We start from the raw sequence: 21,503 nt of genomic DNA, 5'->3' as shown, positions 1-21,503 counted from the left end.
ATTAAAGAGTATATTTAAAAATATAAAGAATGATACTATAAATTTCTTTTATTTATATATTTATTAATATTTATAAAAAGTAATAATAATTGTTTACATATTAAATACCGACACTTTATTATTATTCATATTTAATAAAAAATAATTCACAATTATAAATTTCGGATTACATATTAAATATTAAAAATATTAATTATTTATATATGAACTTAATACTAATAATTACGATAAAATTAGATAAATAATTTTTTAATTAATTATTAAAAATCTCCTTTTTTAATATAAAAAAATTCATTTAATTAGAGTTTAATTATATAGTATTTTTGATATGAAACCATTTGGCAACATCGCTAAAATTTAACTCCCTCTCTTTGACAATATAACTGGTGCCTAGCAACCAGTGAGGTCAACAAACGAGGTCAAATTGCAAATTACCTGTATAAGAAAATCAGTAAATAGAGAAAAAGAGAAGGGAAAGACATTAAATTACTTTTGATTAATTATAATGAATGATGAAATAAAAAAATTTTATTATTAGAAAAGTAATAAAAAAAAAAAATAAATAAATATTTTCAAATATTATTAAAGAAAACTCTTATTAAAATATATTATTATTATATTTTTTATATTTAATATTATAAATTTATGTTTATTATTGTAAATTATATTAAAATAAACTTTAAAAAATTAGAACTTATGCATACAATATAATTTATATAATTGTTATATAATTTTAAAAAAAATATTATTTTATTTTAAAAATAAGAGATAATAATAATTTTACGTTAGTGAAGTCAATAAAGAAAATAATTCTTGAAAGATATGTATATATATGATGGAATTACAGAATTGGATGGAAGTACCCCCTATGTTGCCAAGTTTTTCTCTTCCTGTGTGGTCAATTCCAAAATGTTACATGATATTATAAGAGAATAATAGAATACAATAATAAATCTTAGAATAAAAAATTTTATTTATATATATTTATTTACAAGTATATATATATACATATATATATATATATATATATATATATATATATATATATATATATATAAATGCATATTTGAATATTTATTTACATATTTATATTTACATAAATATTTTACTTATTGATTTAATTATATATGTTTATTTCTATTTTTGTTTATTTATAATATTTTTTGATATAAAAGCATAATATTTTAAACTATTTAATAGTACGAAGAACTATATTATTTTTGCATAACAAGTTCAATTAATAATCTTGAACAAGCTCATAAAATCTTATTAATCAGAACCTTTATTGAAATCTTTATCTTTTTCTATCCCTACTCTGCACGCAATGAGCATAACTTGAACAAACGTCGTCAGAGAAGGTTCGAGCTTAGAAAGTTGTGCGCAACTCGCAATGAAACCAGATTTGTGGGAGGAGATGTTGGAGAGGGAGGACTAGTCAGGGATGTTGGGTCAACGTATCCAAGTATCCCCTTTCTCCTTGCATCAAGTTAGACTACTACTATATTGTGGTGAACTCGTCTTCTCCATAAAGACGATTACATTTCTGCGCATACTATCACAGCTACAGCGCATACTTATTAACCAAAGGACGAAGAGACCATGGTAGGGATAAAATCAATAGTCAAGTATTCCGTGGAATGAGAATGTCAACTTATATTTAACTATTCAACGGTTTGCTTGAGTTTTATTCGTAAACAAGGCAACAAAAATAGTCAAGAGTGAACTTCTGATGTGACAATATTTATTTTTTTAAAATAACATATAATTACATAAAAAGATGATTTATAAATATAATCTCTGATTATTTTAATGTTATAGTATTTAATATAGTCATAAATATGATTATAAAGAATTAATACAAACAATTATATATAAGTAACATATATGTAAAAATCTAAATAATTGTGATTATTTAGTACATTTAATAAATTAATATAAAATTTCATTTGAACTAAATATAGAATTTTAAATTCGAATTATTTGAGTATCTGTAGGAAACTGTACAGAACCTGTTACGATCAATAGATGTCAGATTCGGTCGTTTTCGACATGTTCCGTTAAGTTCCCCTACTATATTCCTGTTCCTGTTAGCCTCCAACCATTTTGCCACGCCTTGTTCACATGTATTTTCCCGGCAAAACCGGTTATTTCAGGTATGCTTTTTGGTGTACAATTTTCCATAAAAAGAAAAAACTATGGTTTCAAGTGGAAGAAAAAGTTTCTTTATCATCACATCAACATTAACTTATCTTTCGATTTGATTGATGAAATAAATATTAAAATTTGAAACACATTGAAATGTATATTTAGATTAGTTAATATATAAATAAAAATATATATTTAATACATATATATATTTTGTATATTTATAGAAAATTATAACTATAGCTTGAATATATTAAAAATTGTATGAATACATATATCTATTAGTTTTATAATCATAGTTATATAAATTATATATTTTCAATATAAAAAAATACCAAATTACAATTTTTATAAATGATAATAAAAGTACAGTAGTAATATAGAATACTATAATTTTCATAAAATTAATAAAATCACCAAAAATTATGAATGAAAGTTATAAATGAAAGCTATTTAATAGAATTATATATAGATATAATAGTTAATAGATGGAAATTAAATAGTTAACATTGATTTTGTTGGAGAATTATATATTATGGAATAGAAATATTAGAAGAGTAGCAAAAACAATACAATAAAAGAAGAGTAAAAGTCAAAACGAAAGTTATAACAAAAGAAATAAAATAAGAGAATCACTTAATGGAAGAAATGGAAGAGGTGATCTATTAGTAGGAATTGAAAGGAAAAGTAATAAGAAATAGAGAACAAGAGAAGAAAAGAGTTTCACAGTAATGTTCGAGTTGCGCTTGCGTCGACAGTATTTGCTATGAGCGGATTGGCTCCCTACTCATACTTGAGTGCACGTTAGGTTGACTTAATTTCAATTCGGGCTCCTTCTCTGTTTCTCCCCTCCCTTTTTAGTTTCATCTATTCTGGTTGGTCTCTTTTGTTTTATTGGGTTTTATTCAAAGATATATGAGATGTCGTAATACATACTTACTTTATACATTCTGAATAATTAGAAATATGCAGCAAAAGTGAACCCTTTTTATTTTTGCTAAAGAAGATGTGACAGTGAGATAAAAAGATAGAGAAAGAAAACAAGGGGAAACGAGAGAAAAGGAAGAAGAGAGAGAGGAAGTGGATGAAGGTGGTGGATGGTGTGCAGTGGAGGAGAAGTTAGATATACAAAGATACGAAACGTCGAGAGGAGAAGAGAGGAGAGGGAAGCTCGGCTTTTGCAGCGATCGGCGCACGCTACCCCGCGCGCGCGCGCGCGTGTTCTTACAAAACAACGCATCTGAACACTCTGAACCCGTCGCTGAACGCGCTTCAACAGTTCGGCACGAATTCACATTGAGTTGATTATTCTGACGGACGCGCGGGTTTCATCGCGTCGCCGCCATATTGGCGGCTCGATATAACACGTACTAATAATAAGTTCAGATTGGGTACGGCAGGCATCGTAGTTGACGCGCCGATTTTACCGTCGTTGAATGTCGCTACTACAAATGTGCCATAAACAGCGCAGTGATCATGTCATAATATTGACAGCCATACTTAATTATATGTAACAAATCGGAAAAAACTTCATCGTCTAAATATCAATGGAACTATATGTTTTTTTTTTCCTTAATTAAATTTATATCCATCGAACGAATCGTGATTTCTTTTTTTTATGCGACTATGTAATATCGACGCCGGATCAATCATCATCGATTTAAAGCAAATTCAACGCTATTTTTACTTATATAGTTAACAGAATATAATTTGATAAATATTATAAGTTTGTCTTGAGTTTAATTGACCTTATTATGATTTACTATTTTAATAACAATCATAAATATTAATGAATATATATCTCAATAAATTTAAATAAAATAGTAAATCCTGAAGAAATCATTTTTATACGGTATTATAATTTTCTTAGTGACTAAAAAATATAAAATTGTGCGAAATCTGTGAACTTATTACAACAAATTAATTTATGTGTATTTTGTTGAAATAAATATTATGGACATATTTAATCGTCGATAAACGATTATTTAAATCAAGATTAATCTTTATTGACAACTTCATAATGATTTGCATTGTTAATAACAATGCCTGTAAGTATAACATACAATAACCAATAAATATAATATTAGAAATATTATTAAATAATAATAATTGTTATATAATAGTAAAAAAAAAAATAAATTTTATATTGTATTTACAGAGTGGAAATGAACAATTCATTGGATCAAGACTTTGAGGAATTTAGATTTTCAAACCAAAACAAAATTTGTAAAGACGATGCAGTGGATGATTTGCAAAAATTTGGTACGTTTTTTTTACATATTGAATGCAGACGAAAGAAATTATATAATATATTAAAACAATGTAATGTGCACAAATAGGATTAAAATTTAGCATTTTTATAAATTACTTACTATACTATGAAATTTAATATTTTACCTTTATTTAATTGAATATCATATTTTTTTTATTTAAAGAAAGCAATACATTTCATTTTAAATGTTGCTATAAAAATATTAATATTTATTATTGTATTACTAATCTATAATTATTTTTGTATTCCTATCCCATAAATTTTTCCATTAAAATTTTATTATTAATATGAAAATATATATATATAAAGTAATATTATTGGAATTTTTTTTTTTAGTTTAGAAACTTTGAATAAATTTTATATATTTTATATATTTGTATTTTATAAAAAGAATACTAGTAAAATTCATTCAAAACTCTTGAGGAAAGGTTAGGATTTTGTTACTGCTAGATAATACGAAAAATTATAATTTTTATTATGTATATTTAATTAATAAGAATGCTTAACATAATTTATATCCTTATTTAATTTTATTGAATTACAAATTTTGATATTATCTTAATTAGAATTACAATATTAAGATTGGATTTAAATATAAAATGTAATTTTATTACCTTTTTAATCCATTTGTATAATTGATTAACAATATTTCACTGATTATTTTAATAAATAAAATTTTTATAAATTAGTGTAATTATTTAAGACCGAAAGAAGTAATTTATATACGTCCGTAATCACACGAAATGCATTTTGATATAAGCTATATTGTGGCGGGAATGTTGCGCTAATATGAAGTGAACCAATGATATTCGTTCTTTAGCTAGTATCGATTGGAGAATCCCGTTTTCAATTCTCGGCAAAAGCAGAGGCAATTATTCCGCTTGCGCTAGGTGGTCTGCTACCGCAACCATTTTGCGTGAACACTTGCTGTTGCTGCATATACATCGGCATCGATTGTTTACATCCGTTGTAACACGGGGAACGCGCGTTGATATATTGAGTGAACCTTTGAAATAAGAATTGTGTGTGGATATAATCAATGTGTAATTCTTTGACATATTTAACAGGAAATTATATAGTTTAATCGATTTGACAGTAGACACGAAAGCGCGGCAAATTATTCAGTCTATACTTTTCTGAGATTTTTAGTCGAAAAAGTGGTTAGATATTTTAACTTTGATATTTAGATATTTAATAATATTTATATTTTTAAATATAAATTTTTTCATAAAAATAATATTAAAATATTATAATGGTATAAATATGTTGTAATACTTGGAATGTTTTTTTTTCAGATAAACATATAGATGATCAAAATTCAATATTTTCATTACGATTTTCGTTATTTAGTTGTGAAATTTGTAAAAAACAATTTGTAACAAAAAAGCAGTTACGTATTCATATTCATACACATTTAGGAAGACCACGTATAGTTTTAAGGAGAGTTACAAATCTAAAAAGTTTTAAGAAAAAACACAGTAATACATATTGGTTAGATCCAGAGAAAAAGGGTTCTCTAAAATTAACATTAAAAAAACAAAATTTCACTGATTCTCTGAAACTTAAACTGAAGAAATCATCTGAATCAGAAGATTTTACTGTCGTGAAAAGCAATATTAATTTGGGAATAGAAAATCACAGTCAAAGAGACGTGGCTGGAGCAAAGGAAAATGATCAAAGACATGAAAAAAATACAGAAAATTCAATTAATCAGCCGTTTGAAAACGTGATGGTAGAGCAACAGGTATGTCATAATAAGATAAATATTATAAATAATATGATTTTATGATTAATATTATTAATAGGATGAATATGGAAATATTAAATTTAATACTGAAGAACATAATCCATTGGAAGAAAATGATAGACCACCCATAGATGTCAATGAGGGTGATTCAGGTGTAGGAAGTGATATGGCAAATCCATCTGAAAAGGAAGATCAAAATGTTGACGACCTACAAAGTTCAGATCAATATGATAATTCAGATAAAAGATTCTCTGAAACAGAAGATCATGAAGAATCGGATGCATTGGAAGCAACATGTAGAGAAACAATTGAAAACTTGAAAAAACTTGGTGAACAATCTGGGTAATATTGTTTATTTGAAAAAAAAAAAATATATATATATATATATTATAATATATTATTATAGTATTATAAAATATTTATATGTAATGTATATATTAGTTTATGTATTAGTATATATAGTATATATATTAGTATATATATATTATTTAAATATGTTAATATATATATTATATTACATTTAATATATTATATATGTTTTTATGTATATTATTATTTAATATTTTAGATCTAGATCTATGAATCAATTAATTGAAAATTCAGGCATTGAAGAAGATGATGATAGAGGTCATGAATCCAATATGATACATAATTTAGAAGAAAATCCAGCTATTAGTATTATTTCAAAATCGACTACATTTTCAAATCATACAACAGATTGTACAACAGTGTGTGAGGATGAAGATAAACCTGAAGAATCGACAGAAACCACAGCTAGTTTTAATTGGAGTCAATTGTCCACTAATATATCAAATAAAAATAATGAGAGTTCTAAAGAAAATGAAGAACAATCAGATCATGGGGGTGATAATAATATTGACAATGCTGGATCTCTTTTACAAAATTTGATTGAGCATCAGAGGCATAATCAAAATGAAACATTAAATAATTTACCACCAGAAACTGAATATGTTTCTCTTGAAAAGTTAGCTGAAACTGTTAATACTTGTCGTGTTTGTAATGAAAAATTTAAGGATATTGCTCATTTAGATGAGCACAGAAACAAAGCTGGACATTATCAATGCAATATTCCAGAATGTATTAATCTTATTTTTAATTCACCATTGGAGGTTTCTATGCATAAAGCTCAAATGCATGGAACACCTCTTTCTCCTAGCGTGAGCCAATTGTCTCCTCATTTAAATACAAGTTCGCCTCATTTGAATCAAAATTCACCCCATTTGAGTCAAACATCTCCGCAGTTAAATACACATTCTCCTCATGCAGTGTCAATGGAATCTCCAAATACACCAAATTCTCAACAAATAAATAGGAATTCTCCTTTAACTTCTCCGCATCAAACAAATTCACCTACATATAATACAGTAGCTAGTACTGGACAGCAAATAATACCACCTGTTAATTTTGAACAACTACCTGCACCTGTTCAACAATTAGCTCAACAAGTACAACGTATGCCACTTCCACAAACGCAAATGCCTCCAAGTCTTCCACCAGGTGCAAATACAATGATCCCTGGTCCAAATTACTTTGTACAGCCACCAGGAAGACCGCCATTGTATAGAGTTCCTGGTCCACAGGGCATGCATTATCCTCCTCATATAGCACACCTATATCCGCAGTATGGACCGGGTCCATATCCGCAAATGACTGCACCACCACAAATGCATTCTCAATTGCCTCAACAAATTTCACGTGGAAGGTATCCTACTGTTGCACAAAGTAATCGGCAAGTATCGTTGATAAAATAGTCCTAAAAAATGTGAGATTTATTTTTAATCAAATTCAAATATATTGTAAAAAATAATAAATTCATTTTGATACATTATTAAACAGTTTAATTTGCATGTGTGTATTCTAGGGCACCACGAGTTCCACAAACGGGATCAACTCCACGGCAACGTATGAAACGCCCTATGCAACAATCAATGCAAGTACAACAAAATAATTCTGCAATAAAACAACGAAGAATGGATGTTTTATTGCCAGATAGGAATGAAGATGCAGATTGTCATGTTATTGCGCAGCAGAAAAGAAATGATGGTTTACCCGTTATACAAAATGTTCAAGGTGCTACTACTCAACAGACAAGCAGAAATGATTCTACTATACATCTTACGGATTCCATAACTCTTAGTGTTAGACAACCAGGTATTTTTAATATATAATTAAATTTTTTTTTAAATTATATATTTTTCAATATATATATGTATTATTTATTTGATTTAAAATACCTCTTCTAAGATTAGTTAGCAAAAATAAGTTTTTATATTTTTATAATATATTTATTTTATATTTATTTTTATAAATTTATTTTTATGTTTAATTATTTTAAAAAAAATGAAAAAAATTTAACTATTCGCGGAAGAGGTTCATTACAAGAATAAAAATATCTATTTTACTAATCTAAAGGTTCCGCTCCAGCTCAAGTGCAGAACACATCAGGTGCTAGCGGCAAGAAGTCCGATGCAAAGGCTGTGGCTAATGTACTGGCAGCCAGAGGTATTACTGTTACTCCAGCAGCAAATAAAAATAAATCAAGTGAACAAAACAAACAGCAGATACCTCCTCAGCAACAGAGGACTACATCTTCACAGCAGCCTTTAAATGTTACAGCGCTCACTCTGAATTCTGCTATTTCTATCATACCAGCTAGTTCACAAAAGAAACAACAAGAACAGGGTCAGTTTGCTGTTCCTCACAATAAACAAAACAAAACAGCGGTGAATGAAGTGGAAAGACCACCGAGACCTCCTACCGTAGATTTAACGCAAGATGGTCCACCACAAATACCAGTAGTTAGACGTGGAAGACCTCCACGGTAAGATAAATTAAAGAAAGATTACTCTATATTTATTAATAATAAGATATTCTTTGTTATTACAGAGCATTGCTTACTTGTCAAGTATGTGATAAAAATTTCCAAAATCAGGAAATGTTAACTCAACATATGGCTACCCATCGTGCACCAAGTAAATTACTTCACAAGTAAGTATGTTTTTCAAACAATGAAATAGGATGAAGATATTTTAGATAATGACTAAAATATTGATATATATAATAAATGCTTGATGTTAGGTGTAATCTTTGTCCTGCCCAATATCCAACAGTTCAAGCGTTAACAACGCACAAACAAGCGTATCATAAAGAAGTTGACACCGTAGCACAAAATGGTGGTGCAGAATTAGCATTGCCAGTTGTAGATTTGAAATCCCCTCATGTGTTGAATCGTTTATCAAATCTTGGTATACAAAGTTATATTCCGCTGTCGCAGCTTAGTGCTCAAACGGGTGGATATTTTGGATTACCTATAATTACAATAGACGGTGCACGAAATCCTAATACTTGTAATTTAGGTGCGCTTGGTGCTACATCTATTCTAAGTCTGGGCCCTCTAAAGCATTTGTCAAACAGGTAACTGTGGACAATTTTACATTTGTCCTATGTTCTTATAAATATCATTATATTGTCTATTTATTATAAAAAATTGTCTTTATTTTCTTTGTTTTCTAGATAGATCAGGTAACACAAATTCAATCTGTTTAATAATTTTACATAACCAATTATTTCAATGCTTTTTTAATTTTTTTTCTTTATCATTTTTTTTTTATTCTTTCCTTGTTTTAATTACATAATTATCCTTAGTTTATATAATCCTAAAGCAATACAGTATTTGTAACGAGAGTTGGAGAAATATTCGTGTTAATTTAGAACGTAGAACAAGATTTGAAATACACAATCATTATGTGAAGATAGAATTGATGATATGTATGTCATATAGTAAATATATCATTATGAAAAAGTTGCGGGATTCAAATTGCGCGTAAATCATTGCCACTATTAGTATATTTTTTTTAATAAAAACATATAAAAACACATTGAATGTATTCTTCTGAAGTAATCTTTTGAAGATACATGCAATATTATATAATAAACTATGGTTCCAAATGTAGTGCCACTCTCATTCATATATCAAAAATCACATATAAAATCATGAAAACATACAAAATTATATGTACGAAATTGGGAGAGAAGCAATTCATTAAACTTTCAATTTAATAAGAAATCACATTGGTTTTGCTAAATAAAAAAATATCATTCTTTTGAATGACACTATTTTGAATCTGATATCGGGAACATTTATATACATATATGTATATTATATAAATTACAAAGATACCTAATTAGATTTGATCATTTAAAGATTTACTAATATATCTTGGATATTTTAATCCATTTTTAAACAGTAAATAATTGTATCATACAGTGTTAAATCACGTCCGTATTTCAAATGATAAAAATTATAAGTTATAAAAACTTCCACAGATAATATAATGAAATTATAAAAGTTAATTATTTTTTTGTCAGTTTTGTTTCATATTCATACAGACTATTGAGATATATTATCAATTGTAAATATATTTTGTAGGCAAAGTTACAATTGATTTGTAGGATATTTACAGTTGAAACATATATTTGTTTGTATTTGAAACTTTATGATGATATTAGTAATTAATGTAAATGATACTTAAACAGCGAAATGTTTATAAAATCACAAACGATTTTTATTTATTATCATTCCTACATTATTGTATATAAATAATTATCATTATTTGTGTAATATGTATATTTTAAAATACTGTTCCATTTAAATCATAGAAAATGAAAATATTACTATAAATATTACTAAAACGCGCAAGAACTGATTTAAAATAATGTTGTATATATTTGTATGATAATAAAAAATTGAAGTATATGATAATTTTAATGAAATCTAGTTAGTTATATAGCTAATAATGGGGCATTATATTGTTCTTAGTTTACAATAAAGAACGTAAGTTTAAAAAATATTTTATATATAAATGTTTTATTAAATTTTGAAATTGATTTAATTGTTAATTGTTTTAAAGAAAAAAAATTGTCTCGTATTATAATTTTAAACAAATAGAATGAAATAAATCTTTCAAGAGACATATTAATAAGTATAATTCAATATATTCCTCTCTTTTCTTTTTGTTTTTTTTTTTTACTATTTTATTTTAAGTTTATATTTTAAATTTTTATTCTGCAAGTATCAAAAATTGTATATATTGATATTTTTTATAATTAATCCAAAATTTGTGTAGATTTATATAATAGTTATTAAGTATATTATATATTAATATATTTTTAAGATATTTATTTTTAATAATTTTATATTTTATAAGATGTTAAAATTTATTTAAAGAATTTAATACAGATAATAATTTAATTAATATAGATTATTGTTATTGATTAAAATATTGTATTACTTTAAAACAATTACTATAATTTTTTAATTATTTTATTGTATAAGTGAATAATATTAATAAATATTAAATAAAATGAAAAAAATTATTAAATATTTATCAAAATTATGAATTATGAAGTAATATGAATATATAATTATATAATATTTATTATATAATTATATAATAGTATATTATAAATTTTTTATATTATATTTTTTTTACTATAAATATTTTTATTAAATCATTAACTAGATTTTATTTTTAATTGCAATTTTCACACAATTTCAAAAAAATGTTTTCAAGAAAATTTTAAATTGTAGTTTCGAAATATAATTATTTTATAATGTATAATTTCATATTTTAATATATTTGTTAATATTTATCATATGTAATATGTTTTACTTATTTTACAAATAATTTACTTTTTTAAATTATATGTTTAATAGATATAAACTATATATTTAAAAATAATTAAATATGTAAGTACTTATACAAGATGCAGAAGGCAACACAGCTTAATTGTCAGCTTAGTTGTCTTAGAAGTCAACCGACAAGATTTAATTGGTAATTCCTGAGACGATTTTAAATAAATTTTTCTTTTGCAAATTTTTGTTTCGGCTTTGTTAACAAGTTAAAAACACTGCCCAATCATAAAATACGTACACCAGTCGCACTACAGTGATAGCATTAGATATATGTTGTTAGTGAATCACTGGCTCAATACATTTTGCTTCAACTGTTTGTTTAAACCCAATGACTCGCTGATGGTACAGTTAATCGCTGCAATACGACAGGTGATTGGCCAATGTTTTTCATTAATAATTTGTTAATATAATTTTTATTAATAAATCTGAAATAAAACAAAAAAAATTATTTAAAATCAGGAATCATTTTTGGGATAGAAGTTCCTATATATATTTATATTATATTTTTAAATTATAATTTTATATTTCAATAATTTAAACATATTTATTTAATTATATTTTTATTTTGAATATTCTAAATATGTATAATTTATCATTTTAAAAAAGAAAATAGAAACTTTATTTTAAATATATATAATTATATAGGATAAGAAGATTATATATATATGTATGTATATAATTACAACTCCTGTTTCTATCGTTCAAAATTGTATATCGTTTAAAAAATAGATTTTTATAGATAATCTTAATTTCTTTTTATGTAATTTATGGTTATTATAATTTAATTTTTTATGTTTTAATACTTGGTTATTTTTTAATTATATTAATTATCTATTATATTGATAATTAATGATTTTGTATATTGTAACCTATACATGTGTTTTTACATTATCAATTTTAAGATCATTTTCTTATGAAATAATATTGTCATCATTTTATTTTAATAGAAATTTTTTTTTTAAATGTAGATACTTTGTTCATCTTAATTTGGAAATTTCGGGATGAGTGCTATGTTAAATTCAAGAGCTGAACAATATTTCTATAGTATAAATCCCTTGGCACAAAGAATAGGAGAAGATATAACTGCAACAAAGGAAGCCTATGAAGGTTTATGGAATACATTAAGTATAGCAGAACGGAATCAAGCAATTAATGAAACCATCATTCAACCAGAAGTTGCATTAAAATATACTTTAAAAAAGCCAGAACTTACTAAAGAGTTACCAGAATGGTATCCAAAGTTACGTATTCAGACAGGAATGAAATATGTTATTGATGAAACTGGTTCTGTAAGTACTATAGTATAAATTAATAGTATAAATTATAATAAATTATAATAAATTATAGTAATTAATGTTAAATGTTAATTTGTTTCATATTCAGATTCATAATATTATTTTAAAATTTATTAATTAAAACAAATTTTTTATTATAATATTATAGACATTACGATGGCGTGATGAACATTCAGCTCCATTTTCATTTATGACTCAATCACAAATGAATCTTAGTATAATAGATACATCAGAGGATGTAAAATCAAAGTTAATAAGAGCTCAATTTGGAGAGTCACCACATTTTTCAAGTCCAGCAAAATCACAAAAAAATAATTCAAACTCTGTTAATGATACTTATACTTCATCTCATACAGTTAATTGTTTTCAATCTGATTGTTTCTCAAACAATATTTTTGAAGATGAACAATGTTGTAGCTTATTAAAAGGCAATGTTGATAGTGATCATTCTGAAAGTATATTTGCTAAATTAATGAACAAAACATCTTTGTTAAAGTTACAAAACAATTTGGCAGAAGATATGGAAAGTTTAGTCAGAGAAAGAGATTCAGATACTGATAAAAGTCAAACAAATACATTAGTAGTAATGTCACGTACAAAATCAAGTGATATTAATGAATCAACAGCATTGTTAGAAACACCTAGTTCTTATAGTAGTTTTCAATCTTCCCAATTGAATCAGGAGGAAGAGGAGCGAACTATACCAAAAACTGGTTTTGAATTTCTTGATAATTGGTAGATATATGAGTAAATAGAGGTAGATATAAATTAGACATTTTGTATAATTATGTTTATTATGATAAAGCTGATGCTATTAGTTATTAATACTGACTTAGTTATTAATATGTATAGATGCACACGAATAAAATTGTTAGGAGCATGCAATGACACAGTTTCTGAACTTTTGTAATTTCTAATAGCAGGATAGCACAATTATATGTATTATTAAAAAACATAAATTATTGAATTCAAATAGAATGACATTGTGCATCTGATCTTGTGCAGATTGTATTAAATCATATATTTTATAAAATTTTAGTTCCTAAAATGGTAAATATTATATAGTATTGATCAATAATACTTTAGATAATATTTATTTTTGAACATATATCTTAAGGTATATTTCTCTAATAACAATTATGATCTCAAATTGCAATGTATTTGTGAAATAATTTTATTATAAGAGTATTAATTATAATTGAAATTAAATTAGGGATAATGTTACATGCATATTTAAGATCATAAATTTTGCATGTATTATATATAAATTTTTGTATTATTATAATATAAAGACTTTTTTTTTATATGTAAATATTATATATAAGAATATCAACACAAATACATTGATAACATACGAAAAAATAAGGATAATTAAGAAGATTAAGAATAATATTTTATAAAAATTTAATATTTTAAAATAATTATCTTTATTTACATTTTTATATAAAAAAATTTTTATAATTCAATACGGTGATGCATTTTTTTAAAATAATCATCAATTTCCATTATGATTATAAGACATATTATAAAAAATGTATAATATAAGATTGAAAAAACCATTTTATATTATTTATTTCTTATATTTATATATGATAAAATTTATTATTAATTTGTTTCTTAACTAAATTAAAATATATTTATATATTTTATATAAATTATTTAGATTTATCAATTTAGATTTATCAAAAGATAATCTTTATAAAATAACAATAATTATTGTTAATTGCTCTCTTATCTTCCTTTTTTCTTGCGAAAAATGAATGAATCAATTAATTAATTATATTAATAAAATGAAATATATACGTATGTACTGCCTGAAACGGGTCATGCTTGACTATTTAGTAATTAAAAAAATATCAAGTCATTTTTATTAAAATATATATGCATATATATTATACAGAATTTTTGAAGCATTTATTATGATATTTAAATACATTAATCTATTTAATATGATTGTCTTCTTTATTAAATAAGTTTTATTCCTTTCTTGATTCCTAAAAGTTTCTCTCTTCATGTGGTCCAAAAACCTGAGAGCCAAACTAGTAAAAAAAAAGTATTAAAAAGTTGGCTATACATTCTTTCCTTGAAATTTCTAAATGATTTATACCTTCTGTTCTGGGAGATTGAATTATAGTTATATTTTCATCTCCACCACCAATTTGTCCGATTTTTGAATTATTGTAATAACCGAAGATATTTTTATTTGCTCGTGTGATACAATAAAATTCTTCTAGATCAGTTGATCTCGTTAATTTGGCTTCTGATTCTTTCTCAAAGGGTGACACCAGTATCAGACGCCTTTTTGACGATGTCCGGACTGAAACTGGAACAATCCTTTCATCATATTTATTACGAGAAAAAACAAATAATACTAAAAACACAACTTAACAATAATATTTAATAACTCTCTTAAAATTTTAAGAATATTAAAATTAGAATATTTACCACTTTTGCTGATTTTATCACCTGATGCACCCTTAGCTGTGTTTTTCGATTTTTGAGATAATTCTTCAGATAAGGTAGTCAAACTTTTCGAAAGAATATTTGATCGACTATTTTTATCGGAGAAAAATCGGCAAGGAACATCCAATTCATTCTTATTTTCCATTCGAACAAAATTTCCCTGTTTCTGCAGAAAATCATCTAAAAATCATTTGTTGATAAATTTTATTTATAAATTTTATTCTTATATTTAATCATTTTATTTATATTGAAATAAAAGATAATAAATAATAATAAAAATCATTAAACCTCCTTCTTCTTTCACGTCCGTATTCACAGGACTACATTTTCCAAAACCGGAACATTTTTGTCCACCAAAACAATTTTCTTCTTTAAAATTTTTTTTAAATCGTTCATAAATGTTTTTATCATCCATCAGCGTACGCGGAACTGTATCATCTTGTACGTTGCTGCTACAAAACTTGTATTGTTCCATTGCTTGACGTTCGAGTTCCTATAACAAAATTGGTTATCTTTTAAAATATATGTATCTATCTTATAAAACAATTTCGATTCGATAGTGATATTTATGATAAAAAGATATATTTTGATACATACGAATAATTTTAGTGAATTTCTTAAATGTATTCGCAAAATTTGCAAATGAAGCGAACATCACGATTTAAAGTAAATGAATGTAAGAATAAAATATTATACTTGATATTTAAGCGCCAAAGATTCCTCTGAAGTTCTATATTGCTCCATTGCTTGTTGTTCTAATTCATCGTACCTAATATTAATTATACATTATATACGTACGTATTATCATTACTATCACTACAAGAATGAAATATCTAGAGATGAGTTGCTATTTTTATAAATTCGTGAAATTCGTATTTGTATTTGTGACACTTTGTGAGGTTTTGAAACTCTCGAAACTAAAACTTTTTTTTTTTTTTTTTCTAAGGATTAGAATTCTGCCAAGAATTTAATAAATTTTAATTTTTGAAATTTTTTAAATTCGGATGAGGCAATTGCCAATAATAATAAATAGCCATTTTTTTGATTCGTAAAAAATTAAATTTTTACTTTTATCATTTACTTTTATATCATTTTTTTCCCATAGAAATTATAAAATTAACATAAAATTATACTAATTAAAATATGTCAATAATTTAAACATAAATTTAATTATTATCGGATAAATAAATGGGATAAATAAAAAAAAATCATATCAATATTTCTCGTAAGTTATATAAATTATTTTTTACCCTTATTTTTCGAGAAATTCGAAACACAAAAATAATTTTTAAAGATTTGTGAACACGAATCTTTTGAGTTTTGAAATTAAAAATAACATTAAAAAGTAATCTTATTAGAATTATTATTAATATCTTATTTCTTTTTGATAAAATAAATATTAAATATTTTTACCTTTTTTCAAATACGTTTTCCAAAGTAGTTTGATTCGCAGAAGCATTGGTTAGGACATCTCTATAAAGCCTTCTTCTGTTTCGCGTATCATTTTTATCTCTTTCACTGCTCGCCTTCGCGTTCGATCCTGGCACTTCTGCTTTTATCCGTTCACTACTTCTCGTGATATCCTTCTCTCGTTTCGTATTGGAAGCTTTTCTATCATTTTTCTCCTCAAAATTCCTCAATTCCGTGACTAGGGTATTAGCAGTAGAAAAATCTTTCGTTTTCGATGGACAACTCTTGTCCAACCATTGAAGGACCTCGGATTCTGATTTCGAAGCTCGATTTTTTCCTTCAATATAGTGAGAAGGCTTATGCTGCGTGCTCTTTGGTTGCCCACGGTGAGCCTTCATTGCATTTTTCGTCAACAGTATCAAATTTTTAAAATCAACGCCTTGGTTTTTCCTTTTTTGCCCTGTTTCATGATACAATTCTATAGGATGTTGATAAACAGGTATTGGTATAGGATTCGATTGTAAAAACTTGTCTTGCACCTGAAATATATCTTTGATTAATTTTACCTGTTGTATATGATGAATAAAGTATACGTTTTTTTTATTGTTTTAAAATTGTTTCCCACCTGTAAGGGATGATGAGTGATAGTAGTAGTTCGCAGAGGTTGTACAGATGTACACATTGGCGTTGAGGAGGAGGTGGATATTTGTATTTGTGCTGGTGGTGGTATCCTTTGATACCATTGTTGAGGAGGTCGAATGAACGTTGTCGCATCGGTAGCTGACAACAATGGTATACCTGTACTCTGAAATTCACAACTTCCAAGTATATCTTTTTTTACTTCCTTCTCAAAAAAACAAGAAAGAAATATAGATTGATATTACAAACGTTATATTATAAAAAAATATAAACACAAATATAAATATAATATTACAGGATATATTTCTACATAATTTTCAAATATTAATGAAAAATTTATTAGAAGGATAAATTATCTCCAGTATTGATAATACCTAAATAGTACCTGGTATATAGCTCCTGTATTTTCGTAAGTTCTGTTGTAAGGGAATAATTCGTTTTGATAACTTCTCTCGTTAAGGGATGGGAAATATTGCACGCGATTAACGTTTTGTTCCTTGTTGCTGTTGAATCTTGTCACCGGCACCTTTGGAAAAAATTCCGGCACTTCTGGACTGAGAACCGGTGGCAAATGTTTCCTTATTCCGTAAGTTTCGGTTCTTGCTGCTTGATATTCCGTTCTAAGTATTAATGGTCGATATTGGACTGTATAATAGAATTGTTGCTGGCGTTCCTTGCTCTGGCAATTCTGCTCTCGAGGCTGTTGCAGACGATAACACTGCAAACGCATTTTCTGTTGGAGAAATTGCTGTTGGACATTGCTGCCCACTTTCCATAAGTTTCGAACCGCGTCACTAGTTACGCGAATATGTAGCTGCATCTCCATAGAATTTTCGATGGTGTAACGTTGATATTCGTAATAATTATCCAACTTTTCGGTAGGATCTGACTCTTGACAGACAGCATCGTTTTAATTAGCAAAAATTTAATACAATTTCTACTAGAGAATAAGTTATATTTTCGTTCAAATTTGGAAAAAAAGATGTTACACAGTGCAATCCATTTAAATATCTTCGAATTATGATGGCGTAAAAACTATTTAATATTAATGTATCATCAAGATCAAAATCTACGATATAAGAATATTTCTTTCTGAGATCAATTTTTTTGAAGTCGTATTTTTTGCATCGTGATTAAAAAATTTGCAGTTAATTAAAAAATAGATATAAATATATATACTTTAAATGATCTTGATTTCCAAAAAATAAAATTTAAATCTATCGAAATATTTTAACTTAAAATGTTCGATCGAAAACTTGTAAATGTAAATAAACATATCATAGTACTGATAATCCTTGATAGTTTGAAATTTTGTTCACTTTCATTTTATCAACAAGTTTAATAACATACCATTCACAATTAATTATTCGATGCAAAAAGAAATCGATATGATATTTATTTGCAGTAAAAATAATAAGTGTTTGAGAAAAGCAACACACGAAGACAAATTTCCTAATTATAATTGTTCATTACGTACATATATGCAAAGATGATCAATAATTTTGAAATTGATAATATTGTGAAAAAATGTGTGAAAATCAAAATTATTAAGAATAAAAGAAGTAAAAAAGTTATTATAGATGAAATTAATAAAAATTTATATATAAATTTAAAGAATGAATTAAAAATATGAATTAAGAGAATTTGAGTATGGTATTTCCAAAATAAGCATGAGATGAATATTTTAAGAAGAAAGTATTCTATTGATACCAGAATGTTCGTGGAATAGATTTTATAAATCGTATGTATTTTTCTCAATAAAGTTTGCAACGAATACGAAAATAACGAACTATTTCTTAAAAGAGTATTATTTACTGACGAAGCATCGTTCGCTAATCAATTGAAGAAACATTGCATTACTAATCGATTGAGAATCCATATTAGTTAAAATTAACGAATAAACAAAGACGTAAATGTTTGTTGTGATTAATCATAACCAAATAATATAACCATATTACGTAAGCGGATATATATTCTAAACGAAGAAAAATATATAATATTCTTCTAAAATGCTACAAGTGATCGTACGTGATGTACCATTAGATATGCGTCTAAGAATGCAACGAATACCAACAGTCGGTTATTCAGTATCTTGTCAAATATATTTTAATATTTCCAATTGATAAATTGATCATAATGGAATTGTAGTATCGTATTTGCTAAACTTTATATTAATGGATGTTTTTTTTTTGTGGGAAAGATTAAAACAAATAGTTTATAACAGATAAAGAATATAAAACTAAGAAAATATAAAAATACAAGAATAATTAGAGCCTGTGTGCTGTTATTAATTCAAAATCGAAAGATCGTTACAATAATATTATATTTAGACAATGTATTATCATAGAAAAACACCATTTTTAAACATCTACGAGGAATGATAATTTAAAGCGAATGTTTTTTTCTTGTATATTTTATGATTAAAACCTTCTCGATATTAGATCGTACAATAAAAATTATTTTTTTCATATAAGATTCGCACGTCTTAGCCAAATCCTGCAAATCCTCTTAGATTTAAATTAAATTTAAATTTTAAATCTCTAGGGATCAAGGTCATTTCAAAATAATATTATTATACATACTTGAATGTATTTTTTAATTATACATGATGTAATAAAAAAGAAATATATAGTTGTATGTGAAAACGTCGATAATCATAAAAATTAAAAAAAAAAAAAAAAAAAGAAAATGGTTTTTCAGAAAAAAAATATTCTCTTCAGATATCGATCCTTTGATATCGTTCACGTGACGTAAAAAATATTTTTTTCACTATCACAATTCGAAAAGATATAGCCTTGTTTAAATGAATCACGCTGTATATGTAGTTATAGTTGATCGCAAACGTATTACCGATCAGGTTTGCTTCTTTGCTCGTTTCATGATTCGTCCTGATCTTCTTTTCTGTCGATCTCAACCTCTGCACGTGTTGACTGTGCAAACAATCATCCCAATGCGACTTGAAACCACATCCGATCTTCGACACATCGTCAGGCTCCAGTATCCTTGTTGCCGATCTTTGCAACATCAATTTTCCGGGCGAACGTTAACACAAAATGATCGAGTATTCGATCATATTGATCGAATTTGATTACGTTTAAGTGTAAAACCTAACAATTCACGATTCGATCGTGGTCCATTCGAAGTTAACCAGGCGAAGTGCTTTTCGACCTCCGGAAGCATCCATGGCTCGGTAACTTCCGTCCAACAGAAATTCGATAGTGAAACAGGGCCCTCATTGTCGTCTGTTTTATACGTGTTCTCGCGTTCTTCATTGTACTCATAGTTGCCATAGCTGGCCAAACGGGAATTAGGAATAACATCGCGAACACTTTTCGTTTGATAGGAACCATTTTCTTTGTACTTTGCAGTCAATTTATAATTCTATTTTAGGATAAATTGTTAAACTTTGTATTTTTTTATTTTTCTTTCTAGTATATCTATATTCCTAACATATGTAATAATTAAAAGATGGATAGAAGATGATTCGGGGAGTTTATGAAGGTTTTTTACCTGAATCGACAAAGAATGATTCAGTTTTTGAAATGAATCTCCTTCCTTGTCGAAAGTCCAAGCTTTGTCGGCGATTAGATTTATATTCGCATACGCGCTGTTCAAAAGCTCTTCGTCGTATGACGGAAATGAAGATATCATTATCTGAACATTCTAACCAATCGAGTGTATTTTAGCAAGCAATTAAATTAGGTATTGAGATATTGGTCTTTCGTTTGCATTGATAGATTCTCAAATGGTCATTTAATTGTCCTGTCTTTGAGACGAATATCGAAGCGATAGAAGACTCGAAATATGTTCAGGATA

At 26.2% G+C, this 21,503-nt stretch overlaps 4 protein-coding genes across 9 annotated transcripts; 2 read left to right on the top strand and 2 right to left on the bottom strand.

Moving 5' to 3' along the window:
- Nucleotides 1–2,815: 2,815 nt before the first annotated feature.
- On the top strand, nt 2,816–10,061 carry LOC409282 (bromodomain-containing protein DDB_G0280777). 2 transcript variants are annotated; one of them, XM_006570781.3, is made up of 10 exons: nt 2,817–4,193; nt 4,304–4,407; nt 5,713–6,161; nt 6,223–6,506; nt 6,733–7,914; nt 8,047–8,336; nt 8,598–9,006; nt 9,072–9,173; nt 9,264–9,599; nt 9,699–10,061. In XM_006570781.3, exons 2-10 carry the CDS (start codon nt 4,311–4,313, stop codon nt 9,700–9,702), a joined length of 3,153 nt encoding a protein of 1,050 aa, XP_006570844.1. In that variant the 5' UTR covers nt 2,817–4,193; nt 4,304–4,310; the 3' UTR covers nt 9,703–10,061. The 2 variants fall into 2 exon arrangements, with proteins under 2 accessions (XP_026295240.1, XP_006570844.1); XM_026439455.1 differs by having other exon boundaries at nt 2,816–4,193; nt 9,264–10,061.
- Nucleotides 10,062–11,939: 1,878 nt separating this feature from the next.
- LOC552032 (uncharacterized protein C1orf198 homolog) lies at nt 11,940–14,170 on the top strand. 5 transcript variants are annotated; one of them, XM_016917545.2, is made up of 3 exons: nt 11,940–12,019; nt 12,849–13,169; nt 13,324–14,170. In XM_016917545.2, exons 2-3 carry the CDS (start codon nt 12,882–12,884, stop codon nt 13,912–13,914), a joined length of 879 nt encoding a protein of 292 aa, XP_016773034.1. In that variant the 5' UTR covers nt 11,940–12,019; nt 12,849–12,881; the 3' UTR covers nt 13,915–14,170. The 5 variants fall into 5 exon arrangements, with proteins under 5 accessions (XP_016773034.1, XP_026295254.1, XP_006570845.1 ...); XM_026439469.1 differs by lacking the exon at nt 11,940–12,019 and adding an exon at nt 12,042–12,249; XM_006570782.1 differs by lacking the exon at nt 11,940–12,019 and adding an exon at nt 12,546–12,640.
- Nucleotides 14,171–14,909: 739 nt separating this feature from the next.
- LOC113219408 lies at nt 14,910–16,113 on the bottom strand. Its single transcript, XM_026446283.1, has 4 exons — nt 16,062–16,113; nt 15,927–16,007; nt 15,621–15,818; nt 14,910–15,492 (listed from the first exon to the last, which is right to left on the bottom strand). The coding sequence occupies exons 1-4, from the start codon at nt 16,111–16,113 to the stop codon at nt 15,215–15,217; spliced, it is 609 nt and encodes a 202-aa protein (XP_026302068.1). The 3' UTR covers nt 14,910–15,214.
- Nucleotides 16,114–16,135: 22 nt separating this feature from the next.
- LOC100576231 lies at nt 16,136–21,338 on the bottom strand. Its single transcript, XM_026446278.1, has 7 exons — nt 21,198–21,338; nt 20,800–21,068; nt 20,538–20,701; nt 18,073–18,578; nt 17,674–17,892; nt 17,052–17,614; nt 16,136–16,407 (listed from the first exon to the last, which is right to left on the bottom strand). Exons 1-7 carry the CDS (start codon nt 21,336–21,338, stop codon nt 16,329–16,331), a joined length of 1,941 nt encoding a protein of 646 aa, XP_026302063.1. The 3' UTR covers nt 16,136–16,328.
- Nucleotides 21,339–21,503: the final 165 nt, after the last annotated feature.

The sequence above is a fragment of the Apis mellifera genome, linkage group LG1 (assembly GCF_003254395.2).
Source record: "Apis mellifera strain DH4 linkage group LG1, Amel_HAv3.1, whole genome shotgun sequence".
Classification (NCBI taxonomy): domain Eukaryota; kingdom Metazoa; phylum Arthropoda; class Insecta; order Hymenoptera; family Apidae; genus Apis; species Apis mellifera.
Note: the sequence above shows the minus strand (reverse complement) of the source record. Positions and strands in the feature narration are given on the sequence as shown.

What these genes read in the sequence shown, in the direction of transcription:
- LOC409282 (XM_026439455.1), top strand. Translation starts at nt 4,311, where the DNA reads ATGAACAATTCATTGGATCAAGACTTTGAGGAATTTAGATTTTCAAAC. An exon ending in ACGTGATGGTAGAGCAACAG is followed by an intron (nt 6,162 to 6,222) that starts GTATGTCATAAT and finishes TATTATTAATAG; the next exon opens with GATGAATATGGAAATATTAA. An exon ending in CCAAGTAAATTACTTCACAA is followed by an intron (nt 9,174 to 9,263) that starts GTAAGTATGTTT and finishes GCTTGATGTTAG; the next exon opens with GTGTAATCTTTGTCCTGCCC.
- LOC552032 (XM_016917545.2), top strand. Translation starts at nt 12,882, where the DNA reads ATGAGTGCTATGTTAAATTCAAGAGCTGAACAATATTTCTATAGTATA. An exon ending in TTATTGATGAAACTGGTTCT is followed by an intron (nt 13,170 to 13,323) that starts GTAAGTACTATA and finishes ATAATATTATAG; the next exon opens with ACATTACGATGGCGTGATGA.
- LOC113219408 (XM_026446283.1), bottom strand. Translation starts at nt 16,113, where the DNA reads ATGGAACAATACAAGTTTTGTAGCAGCAACGTACAAGATGATACAGTT. An exon ending in ACAAGATGATACAGTTCCGC is followed by an intron (nt 16,008 to 16,061) that starts GTACGCTGATGG and finishes AAAATTTTAAAG; the next exon opens with AAGAAAATTGTTTTGGTGGA. An exon ending in TGATAAAATCAGCAAAAGTG is followed by an intron (nt 15,493 to 15,620) that starts GTAAATATTCTA and finishes TTCCAGTTTCAG; the next exon opens with TCCGGACATCGTCAAAAAGG.
- LOC100576231 (XM_026446278.1), bottom strand. Translation starts at nt 21,338, where the DNA reads ATGATATCTTCATTTCCGTCATACGACGAAGAGCTTTTGAACAGCGCG. An exon ending in ATCATTCTTTGTCGATTCAG is followed by an intron (nt 21,069 to 21,197) that starts GTAAAAAACCTT and finishes ATCCTAAAATAG; the next exon opens with AATTATAAATTGACTGCAAA. An exon ending in CCACGATCGAATCGTGAATT is followed by an intron (nt 20,702 to 20,799) that starts GTTAGGTTTTAC and finishes GATGTTGCAAAG; the next exon opens with ATCGGCAACAAGGATACTGG.